Raw genomic sequence first — 12267 nt, forward strand, 5'->3', positions numbered from 1 at the left:
AAATGTGAAAAGGTGATTGGTCAAATGCACCGTGAATAGATATTCTTTAAAACACAGTTTAAATGTTTAAATTTACAAAAGCCTAAAATAAATTGTGCAACATTTTTAATAGCAGGACCATATTAGAATTAGATAATAAAACGCACCAAGTAATATAATTTGATTCTTGTTAATTGATAATTATTGCTGAAACTTAAAACCTCTCATGTACCCAATATTGTGTAATATTCATCCCTTTTCATTAGCTGGATGTATCTTTTGTCTATAAATCTGAGAATTATTTTGCAGCCAGCTTAAAACAACCAAAAGCATCAAAAAGTTTTCTTTCTGGGAGAACTTTGTTAAATCTTAAGTGAAAACAGTTCTAATTACATGCCAGAGCAAACAGACAATATTTCACAGTCATTATTCCTCAGGTTTTTTTTCTCAAAACTTTTGAATTACTAAAAACCCAGTAAATCACATGCTGGAACATGTCTGACAAAAGGTGAACTGATAAATGAATGAAAGATGAAAGAGCGGTGGACTGTCCTCGTCACCCAGTTGTGAAAAACATCATAGGACAGACAAATCGATGGCCACATTCCCCTCGCACTGCATGTGAAGTGCAGTTTTCACGGCTCTGAAAAGAAAAGGGTCTTTTCTGTTGCCACATTTTAAAATCTTTAGCTGAGGAGAAGTAGTGAAGTTGTTATCTTACAGGTCTGGCTGACAAGGAAACATTGTGCAGGCCCTTTCACAAGGAAGTGTTTTGATTTCAGCCGTCTGTGTGCATCCCCAAATCTGTATTTTCCTGCACATTCCCAAAGCATGTCTGAACATATGCCTGCATTTGTAAACATATGAATAAGACTGAATTTAACCAACAGTGTTTTTTTTGTTTTTTTTTTGTAAGTTATAACATAAACTTGAAAAATGCCTAGAATTACACACTTACATGTGTAATTCGAGTTTTAGATGAGGGAACTACTACCGCTGGATTTTTCTTCAAGCAACCAGTTGTTGAAAACAGACTGATGCTTATTTTCCACTGAGGAGGTTGTGCGCCTGAATGATGAGGCTCTGATCCACATTATGTTGCATATTTTGATCTACTGTTTTTCTTTGTTTGCGCTTCTCATCCAAACACAATCAGAGTTTATGGTAAAAAAAAATATTTTTTAAAAAAGTTGTTGGATTTGGCTGATTTGAACAAAAAATTTTATTTGTTGTGTGTACTGGTGGACTGGATATCCAGACACTTCCAAAAATGAAAACCTTGAGGTTCATTCTGCATTAAAAAGATCATCATTATAAACAATTTTATATTTTATTCCTTCATCTAGACCAGGGGTTTTCAAAGTATGAAAGGGTGAGCCCCCCTCCAAGGAGCACAATGCCTGCTGTGGCCCCCCTCCCCTCCCTTTGAAAAAGTAACTTTAATCGGACTACTGATTACTCCTTGAAAAAGTAACTTAGTTAGATTACTGACTACTTGACTTGGAAAGTAACCAAGTTACATTAAAAGTAACTGTTTATTTACTTTCAGCAGCTACAGAACAATAAGAAAATCACATTGATCTTTGCTAATACCTAATTGTAAGCTATTTTATAATGGTAACATCAACAATGTGTCTCCACTGATAAGGTTGAACTGAAGAGGAGACTGTACAAAAAACGTGAGTAATTTGTGTGGTCCACTGTTGTCTGGGAAACTCTAAGAATGATTTTAAAGCCCCCCCGCCCCCCCCCAGGTTCTGCGTTACGGCCCTGCGTTTGGTGCATGGAAGCTCCTCCTGCAGCTCCACAACTCAGATGGTTGCACACATTTGTGACACTTATCTTAATATTAATAATCATAATGGCGTTAAGTTGCCATTATAACTATTGGAAACTACAGACACGTTCATTCGTGGCTGTTTTCATGTTTATTGCGCTGTTCATATTGGTCTCGATGTTTGCAGTTTTCTGGAGCGCAACGTGAAGCTCCACGTCATTCAGAGGTAACACATTAACTTGACATTAACAAAGACACAGCGGAACGGATCTTCCGGGAAATGATGGACAGGGAGAGACTGAGTAAAACTACCTTAATGACGGACAAATTCTGGAATTTATTATGAGTCTCTGCTTATTCCCAAGCCCAAATGAGTAACTTCACGTTCAAAAAGGAGCCCAAAAAGGCGCAACCCGCCGCTCATTAAATTTTCAAGCGACTTTTTAAAAAAAATGAAGCCCATAATCGGTCTTGGCGACAGAAACTCAAAATAGTTCCAGTTTTTCCACCGACAAAATGCGCATCTCTCTCCATTGTTTACATTTCTGTCGCATAGAGACGTCGGTCACTCGACAAGACACGTAGAGGAAATACGATTAAATAACAAAAGAAGATAGTAACGCAGTAACGCAAAAATGATTTTGATAAGTAACTGTAGTCTGACTACTGGATTTGAAATAGCAACGCGTTAGATTACTAGTTACTGAAAAAAGTGGTCCGACGTCAGTAACGTTACTGACATCACTGGCCAAAACATCCTCTAAGGTGGGAAACATTTCCACTGATCCCCGCTCCACACGCGCACCCCACAGTACCAACTTTTTCCTAAATCCACAGAGTTGATCGTAATGCGTAAAGACGTTTCTCACATCAGTAGACAGCAAGCAGATAGCTTTTCCGGTTTATTTTTTCCCCCGCACCGCGCCTCCCCTAAAGTGCTCTGGCGCCCCCCAGGGGAGGCGCGCCTCACACTTTGAAAACCGCCGATCTAGACCACTGTTTTTACTCTGGTTTTAATAAACCCATTTTGTAGTATAAAATGAAGAAGTGAGTGCCAGAGGATTTTTTTTAAAGCACTGCTTTATCCACGCTCAGGGTTATCTTCTTTAGAATTTTAATGTAGCTAAAGTTTCACAGCAATTTTTTTTGTGGCCATAGAAAGTAAAGATGATTTATTTTCTAAACAAAGATAGAAATATCTATTAAAAAACAACATAAAACAACAAAATCTAATGGTATTTAATGTGAGTCCAGGACAGACATAAGAAAAAAATGTATCAAAAACTATTTTCTAGACAAAGTCTGATTTTTTTTCGGGAAAATTTTTTTTTCACCTCCCTTTAGAGGTACTTATTAAATAAAAACAAGCAATGGCAAAACACTGTTTTAAGTAATGTGCAGATTTTCTTTTTAACGTTCAATTATACCTTAGCTTATCTCTAACATCATACTGATGAGAAAGAGGCAAATTTAAAACAAAAGATACATTTACTGATGAATGGACAAATTCAGGCACATACATGCTGACGCACTTAGGCTCCCTTACACAGACGCACACCTGGTTCTTTAGACAGCTGCCCTAAGGGCTACCTGTTTGTCAGATCCTCTGTGGGTTGTAATTAGGAGGGTGGAAGGGATGGGAGGATAGGAGAAAAGAGAAAGAAAGAGATGAGAGAAAGAGAATTAGGCAGAAAGAAGAAGAAAGGGATGTAAAAAACAACAACAAAAAACCCCCAAAGTGACCCATTCCAACAGCGGGAATTAAAAGAGAAATTATCTGCCTTTAAAAGATGGTAGAAGCTAAACACACATGTACACACACACACAAGCATAGAAACGTGTTTCATAGCTCACGTCCTTCGTGCTGTGAACAATGCCCTTTCTTGTATTCAACCAGTTTTGCTCTGCTCTGTCTAGCTCAGCTTAATAATCTGTAGAAAAACAAACAAAAAACTTGTTTTTGTGTATTTATCACAAAGTCGCAGAGTCACTGGGTAAGAACTGTTTGTCAGAAATTGCCTCTTGAGACATGATGGGCTAAACAGGAACACAAAAAAGCCATGCAGTCTGAAATCCGTGCAAAGTACTCAGCTTTATGTACCATTTGGTAGTGAGGAAAAGCAAACTCAGAGCGGTAATGTCCCTCAGTGACAAATAGAAGAGGGCAAAAACTTGATTTCATTAAACTTCATCACTGGTTCATCAAGGGGAAGTGGGAGAAAAGAAGAGATGGAACAGGAGCTTATTTACCCATTATCTGTGGTGTTACACTGTTGGCACACAGACACACATGGAGGATAAACGTCTTGTGTGACAGCCATTGTGAGATGACTGACAGTGAGTGGTAGCTTGAGGAAGTGTGTGTCAACATATGTGTGCTCATGGGGAGGGATTGTCATGGGAGGCAAGTCTGCCCAGGAATTCCACAGAGGAATCAACTCCTTGGCTTGTCCATGTAGCAGTCACCAATTACCGTGTGCATGCGCGCACGCATCTGTGTGTATTTGTGTGTATGTTTGGTGGGGGTTGAAGTAGAGGCCTTTCCTTAAAATGGAGGGGACTTCTCCTAATCATCGCCCTCTGGCCTCAGACAAAGGCAAAAAGACTGCTTGGACAATTTGAATTTGAATAGCATCTCTACTCCTGCCCTCTTTTCTTCTGTGCCTGTCTTCCTCTTTTCACCGTCTGAGCTTCACTTCAGTTTGGGTAACAAAAGTGGAGCCAACAAAGATGGCCCACAAAGCAATCAGGCTAATAGTGCTAATAAGTTGAGCGTGGGGTCCTCGCTCCCAGTGTTGACACATTTCACTGTTTCTCTGGCTAAACAGAGGCTGGAGTGTTTGGAAACCAGACAGCACAGTATTTTAATGGAGTGGCTACCCCATGCCAGGTTGCCATGTGCTTGGTCTGTTTAACTGTAGAGGAACACAACAATAGCAAGTTTGGGAAAAGGTGGAGAGACGATAATTAACTGGGGGAAAGCATCAGGGGAAGAAATTCAAGGAGGGAGTCATTAGCACTCTGCAAGTTATATTTTTCGAAGGAAGTTTAATGCTCCACACAAAATACTGCTTTTGCTCTGTGTTTATTTTGCACCCAGGTCTTTATAGTACTGAAATATTTAGGCAAGATTTTCTTGTTTTCTAAAGCATTTTAGATATGCCATTTGGTTGTCGAAACATAAGGTTTTCTTAAACTATCACCTGACGGAAGCACACTAACAAAAGCTGGCATGCTAAAAAGCACAAAAAGTCACGGTGAGATCTAACCTTAACCCCTCACCTGTCTGCTCCTTGAGACCAGAGGTCTTGTAAAAAGTCTATGCATGCCTGTCTCTCAATAATAGCCCTTCTTCCCCTTTCCTCCTTTGGCCCCTCTTTTTTTTCTTCCTTTTAAGAAGCCTGCTTGTTGGAACAAAGAAATATTTTAAGGCGCTTGTAACTCTGTGTGATGTGTGCGTGAGTGTGTACACGCACGCATACATCCACGTGGGTGTGTGTATGTGTGCTGGATGCGGCCGTAGGGACGAATGCTTCAGTGCCCTCCTCTGTTATTAGGCCTGGCCTGTCATTATGGGATTAGTCTGTAGGGGTTTGTGTTTTTGCATGCTTGTGTGTGTATGTTTGTGTGTGTGTGCATGTAAGCAGTTGTTTGCTTGTGTATGATCTCCCCGAGCCTGTTTGTACTACTACAATTTTTCTCACACAGTCATAGCATGCTGAGAAAACAAATGTCTCTGCCATTTTCCCCCCAGTTGTTAAGGTAATCCCAGGTGCATTTGACCTCTATTATAAATAACACTTTACTAAAGCAGTTCTCGGGTTGCACAAACAGTAAGTTACTAATTGAAAAGACTTGGTAAGCAATGGGTGGTTGAAAAAACAGTCCCCCATACACTGCATGTCACATCCATCAATGTGTTGCGAAAAAAACATGAGCGATGACACAGAGGATTGAAAGAAAAAGAGAGGGGAATTGAGGAGAAGTCGCATAAAGCCAAGCAATTTGAGCTCAGGTCTCCACTTACTTTTTAGTGTCCACAAAAACACACCAGTCAGGGATTGCTGAAACACATCTGCTTGCTTTAATTAAGGAAGGTGATAATTGGCTGGCTTGTAAACCATCTACTGAAAAGACGACAGAAGAACTAGAAACCAAGAATAAAGTAATTTCTCACCAGCATGTTAAAGCAGTTTTGTGTCTGTGTCTGGGTAAAATTATCCAAATATTGAACAACCATACACAGACAAATACACACTTATACCTCTGGACAATTTAGAGACAGATTAATTTAACAGTGATGTTTTTAACTGTAGGAGGAAGCTAGAGCACACAGAGAGAAACAGAAGAAACATGTAAAAAAAAAAGGAAGGAAGGAAGGAAGGAAGGAGGGAGGGAGGGAGGCAGGGAGGGAAAGAAGGAAGGAAGGAAGGAAGGAAGGAAGGAAGGAAGGAAAGAAGGAAGGAAAGAAAGAAAGACCCCAGAAGAGGATTTGAATTCAGGACATTCTTGCTGCATGTCAATTCAACCAACTGCTCCATTGCTCAGCCTCCTTGAATGTATTTCTTAAAAGCAAGCATAATTATTGATTTTTTTTTTTTTTTCTCCTCATGTTTTGGTTGTATGTTTGCTCCCTCCTGTCCCCCACCCTCTGAATGAGAAAATAAATATGGACCGTCCTGGTCATGAAAGTCTGGCCTGCATCCCAAAGTCTGCTGAGTCTCCTAAAAACAGGCACATCCAAATAGTGAAATTTATGCCACTCGGGCCTCCTGGTCAAGGCAATCCTTGAGGAGACTGGAAGGTATGAATTTGGTCCAAGTAGAAGTATGAGATTATTAAATGGAAGGAAAAAATGAAAGAATGACAAATTAGATTGATATTTTACATGGAATGATGACAAAAAGGGAATATGGCTTAAATATATTTAACAGTCTTGTGTAAGGCATACGTACTTCCCTCAATACCCTCATAGCCTCTTTCATAAAACCCTCCTGTCGTAAACCTGTAAAGACAGGCTCCTCTCTGAGCTGCCACTGGCGTTCATAAATCACATATTAATCTTGGAGTACACCTCACACATGTGAGCTTCCAAAACTCCAGCTGGCATAGCTAAGGAGGTATGGAGGTAAACTCAGCAGGGTCCATTAAAAGTTCCACACATAAAATTAGTTTTAGACATAATAAAGGACAAAAAAGGTGGGGTGTGAGACCTTATCACTTTAACTCAGTTTCCTAGTATTATTGCTACTGAAAAAACTACCCAGGGTTAAAGTCTAATTTCAATATCAACGGTAAAAATTTACATACATTGTGCATCTTTGCTTTTTTCACTTTAATCTATCAGTAGGGAACAGTCCTGGTTTGATTGCAAGTTCCTAGTGCAATATTTTAGAAAATACAGTAAAAAGGGTCTAAATTCCAGCTTACTCTTTTTTCTGTGTGTAGTTTATTATGATAAGTTTACATGTTCATTCACTTGATTTACTCTCTTTGCCACATTACTCACAACCTGTGCTATAATCACTCCTTCTCATGTTTTATACTAGTGAAGAACAGAGTTCAAACAGAGAGATAAAAAACAGAGAAAAAAATGTCTTTATATCGAAGAGTCTCTTATTCTCTTTAGTTTCACAAAGTTTTTTTTACTCTCCTCCAACTTGCCCTTCTGGTTTTCTTTGCCGTCTATTTCTCTTCTCCTCATCCAGGCCCATTGGGCAACCTTCCAGCCCGTTCTTAGAGGCTTTCAAAGATTGTTTACTTTGAAAGACACCTTTCCCTCTTTAATCTTTCTTAGTCTGAATCCTTGTGCTTTATCTTCTATATTGAATAAATCTGTCAGTTTGGTGCTGAAAACCCTTCCTTTGTTCATGAGCTTAATGCACTTTTTTCTTGTTTGGTATGTTGTGTGTGCCATTTGCCAATGTTTTTTTAATAGCAATACACATGTGTTGCTTGATATTTTCTAACCAACTAACAAGCTTCAGCTAAGTAAATGAGAAATGCAGATGTGCATCCACAGAGGGCGAGGGGGTGTGCGTGAGTGTGTGTGGGGTGGGCAGTCGACAGGTTAGATTGGGGTCATTCTGTGCTTTTACTGTGGCCCATTGACTCAGGATTGATGCTCCACTTTGACCACAATGTGGGGCTTTGCTCCCAATAGACACACACATAATTGCCTCGTGACACAGATGCACAGAAAACCAGCCAGGCACGCACACACAGACTCAATCTCATTTTGGTGAAACAATGCACATGCACCGAAAAAGGAGGGGTTATAGAAAACACCTGCACTCCAGAATGATCTACTGCCCAGACCACAGGCCTGGGCAGTAGATCTGTTTGCTTTGCAAATCTGCCTTTCTGCCACACAGTTCTTGTTCTTTCATTCTCATCACTAGTGTTGCAACTCTGTCAGTCATTGGGTTTCACTGTGTTGTCATTTTTTTCTGCAAGGTCAGCTCGAGTAACATCCAGACTTGCATACATGCGACCTAGTTGTAATGATAAAGACCAGCCAGAGAAGGTGTATCATTTTCACCACGGCAGCTTGCGTACCTGTTTATCTGTCAGTAATAAGCCTCAAATCACAGAGTGTCGCAATATGAGTCAGGGGAAGTTTTGCCATAATATTTGCTGACAGACTCTGAGAAACAGACACTAGTAAACTGTAATTTAGGTGAAAAGGCAACAGCAGATTAGTTTCATTACGTATTTTAATTGGGCAACTGTGCCTCAGTGGATAGACTAGTTCCCTTGTAAGTTGTGGGTTTGATCCCAGCTTCCTCCTGTCTTGTTGATGTGCCTTGGGCAAGGTCCTTAACCCAAAGTTACCTACCAATCTGTGTATGGGCATATGAATGTGTCTGCTTTTGTGAGTGCAATTAGCACTCACAAAAGCAGTATGAGGTGCTCTGTAAATTTAGTCCACTTACCATTTTAAAGTATCAAAAAAAAAAAAAAAATTCAGTTCTTCAAGCATTTCTTTGACTGCCAACTCTGATAGCCTGAACTGGTTTAGAGTGAAGCCCTCAACCAATGTTCCTCAAGGGGAACAAGTCAGTATCACAAGAAATTGCAACCAAAGATGTTTTACTTTCTCTAGAACAATCTTGAACATGAGGATGATATATGCTATCAGTGTAATGTGCATGTCAGACACACTGGGGTAAAAGTCTACAAGAATTCTTCCCCCTAAGGAACATGCCATTTTAAGTTAGCCATAACTCATCAGGAGCTCGGCATTTGTCATAGTCAGTCTTCCTATGTGCATCGATTGTGATAGCAAATATATGGTGAAATGGGAGAAATTTGGGGTAAAATCAGAAATGCATCAATTATAGATTTTGAATCCAATTTCTGATCACCAAATTTGCATAACTTTGACATGCTGACACGTGTTTTAGTTATAAAAGTTTTACAAAAAACAAACCAATGTTTCTTAAAAACATTCAAAGATTACAGAGTTTACTCTGAAGGACTTAAAATTGATAGACACTGAAATACTGCACATTGTGAAGGAAAACCATCTATAAATAAAATTAATCTCAAATTAATTGCAGTTTATCCGGCTTACCTTTTTTGTCTCACTTAAGAGACACTATACTGACTCTGATTTTTCTGTAGTGAGTTCATAAGACCATTTAACAATAACTTGTGTCCAACTTACTTTAATACTGGAACAAAAAAAGTAATTTTTTTGTTGAGACTATGATAGAGCCTCGAGCAGACTGTTTGTGAATCGATTAATTTTTATTCAGACTACATTAAGATAATGACAAAGTTGTTCACAGTTTAAACTGTCTGTAGAATTTTATTTTCTCATTTACCATAAGTACTGCAATTAGCACCTTTACAAACTATAAATAACAATCTCTGTGTAAATTTTCTTAGAAGAATAAATGCAACCAAACGTTAAATGGGACATTCACCGTATACCAACTCAGCGTTTTCTTTCCTTTTATGGCGGCCTCTCACAATTTTTATGCATCATTTGACTTTTTCAAAAAATTTCAATAAGACTACAAATAGGTCTGTCTTCATCACTCAGTAATAACTTCCACACTAAAGAGTAGTTCCTGTCAGACTGACACACAGGGAAAAATAATAGGGTTTTTTTTTATTTTGTTTTGTTTCTGTCTGGTCAATTACTGATCTAAGTCAGCCAAGTGTAAAATCGTCCTTTTCTGGTCAGCATAGCATTTAAAGTCATGAAAATGGATTTTGAACATAAGTTTTATTTCCTATCACCTCACCAAGTGAAGTAAAATTATTAGGAAAATAATAGGAACAAGAGAAAGATAGTAGCTAAAAGAACTTTCTTCAGGTCTATTCCTTGAAACCTCATTAGTGAAATGAACCTTACATTTTTTTAATGAACAGATACAGCACAATCGCACTTTTTTCTGCATGCTGTTTCATCATCTTTTACCATCATGTAGAACAGCGCGGCGGTTGAGATAATAACTGTGGCTGCACACTGTGCCTAGAGCGTCAGGTAGTAAAAGAACCGACATTTATAGCCTTCCTTCCTTTTTCTAACAAAGCTGGTAGCTCGTTGCTGGTAGAAATTAGAGAGTGGAAAGTCAGCAGTAAAAGAAGGGGTTTGCCTCAGAGGTCCACCATTTTGTTTATTCCTTTGTATGTGAGAGTGTATTTGAGTTTGCCAAGAGATAGAAGTTAAAAAGTGAGCTTAACCTGAAGTGTGTCCACACCCAGTTATTGACACAAAGTGATATGTGATTGAAGCTTTCTGACCTCTGTATCCCCCGCAATCTCCTCCTTTGTGGCTCTAAACTTTATTACCTCTCGCTCCATTCAAGCCTTCTGTTGGGTTGTATATCTTGCAGGAGTTTTACAACATGCTGGTTACTGTATGTGTGTGTGTGTATGTATGTATGTAAGCGCCCCGTGGGAAAGAAAAACAACTTATCTTTGAGTTTTGCCGCCTTCTTTAAAACAACCGCCTAATTGGGACTAATTAGCCATATGAGAATCTACAATAACATTTTACACAATACCTCGCTTATCAGACACTTCTATTTCTGTCTTTCAATTCGTTCCTGTTACATACAGGAAAGCACACAATATTCTGCTTTAGTTTAATTGGACTGAATGTGCTGAAAATGTATCCAACTGTTCAGTTATTCTTGCAGTTATCTGAGAACGGCGCCAGTCAAAGCCTCTTATCTGTTGCTTGAAACGCTTTTACAATTTTTATGACATTGTAAAACCATTGAAAGTTCTATAGACCTGATCTCTTCTTCTTTGTCTGACCTAAATGCCTTCTTTCTTCCTCCAATTTACAGAGACACTGATGGACACAAAGTGGGCCACGACAGAGTTAGCGTGGACTGCACACCCTGAGACTGGGGTAAGTTTGGATAATCAGTCTCTTCACTCCCGGGACCAGCGGGTGGTGTGGGCATGATAGTGACAATTATTTAGGGCCAAACATAGGCAAACACAATTTTTTTATAAGTATGTATTTAATAATAAAATATAGGTATAATTTTAATCATCTTTAAGGATAAATGTTATAGATACTTAACGTAGATTTTTATAATAATCTTGTTTATAACTGTATGTTGTTTTTTTTTTTAAATCAAGTACTAATTCATGAGAACAAAGTACAACCTTTATGTAAAAGTACAATAAAGTAAAATAAATAGTCAGGTTGTAGCACAATTTTTTTTTAAGAGTGAGCTAAGTGTAATTGGAGCACTGGTGTCCAACTCCAGGCCTTGATGGCTAGAGTCCTGCAAAATTTTGATATGTCTCTGTTGTAGCTTATGAAATGAGAAAAGATATGACTGTTAAAATAAAAGATGCTTTTCATTGGAAACTTTTAGCTTAATTTCAAAACCCATTTGATATAAAATTTTATGCAATCTGAAGGACATCCAAGAAAGCGAATGGGCCCACGATTTGGAAAATGCTTAGGTCAGCTGTACATCAACTTAAAATGACTGATAACATAGTCTTAATAATCTTTATTGGGATATGCTTTTAGTGATTAGGAAATTATTTGCTTCAATCCAATTTAAGTTAGCTGCCCAGTCTCATATTTCTTTTTTCTCAATCCTTTCTCTTAAGGCACCTGAAAAGTTGTCCATTATGTAATTCTTTGAATGCTGAAACAGGTTTAGTTTTAACCGATGGACATCCCCACTTCAACATTTAGCTCACACACAAAATGCCAGTGACAACCTATTCTTGCGTTCCATGTGGTGTTCTCAAAGAGCCAAATAGGAGCATAAAATCTTGACCTCTCCTCAGCTGTGCTTCAAAGGTTGCCAATGCTCCTCCTCTTACTTTTATGCAGTCCTTTGCAGGTTGTGTTTTTGAAGGTGGACCCAATATCTATTTAATTGTCTCCCCAACAATAATGGCATTGAGAGTCTTCCTTAGCTGTTCTTAGCAGTCCTCACTCCTTCTGCCTTTTTGTCTTTCTGCTATCTAGCAGCTGACTAAGGCAGACACATTAGCCACCTCAGCTGTAAGCAATCAGG

At 38.8% G+C, this 12267-nt stretch overlaps 1 protein-coding gene across 9 annotated transcripts in view; it reads left to right on the forward strand.

The window, feature by feature from the left end:
• The window catches only part of LOC122838246 (ephrin type-B receptor 3-like), a 68139-nt gene that overhangs the window by 22540 nt on the left and 33332 nt on the right, over positions 1-12267 (forward strand). For all 9 annotated transcript variants that reach the window (XM_044128733.1, XM_044128741.1, XM_044128736.1 and 6 more), the window contains exon 2: positions 11065-11129. In XM_044128733.1, the coding sequence (XP_043984668.1) occupies positions 11065-11129 (65 nt within the window). The remainder of the gene's footprint in view (positions 1-11064; positions 11130-12267) is intronic.

Source organism: Gambusia affinis, linkage group LG10, assembly GCF_019740435.1.
Source record: "Gambusia affinis linkage group LG10, SWU_Gaff_1.0, whole genome shotgun sequence".
Lineage (NCBI taxonomy): Eukaryota > Metazoa > Chordata > Actinopteri > Cyprinodontiformes > Poeciliidae > Gambusia > Gambusia affinis.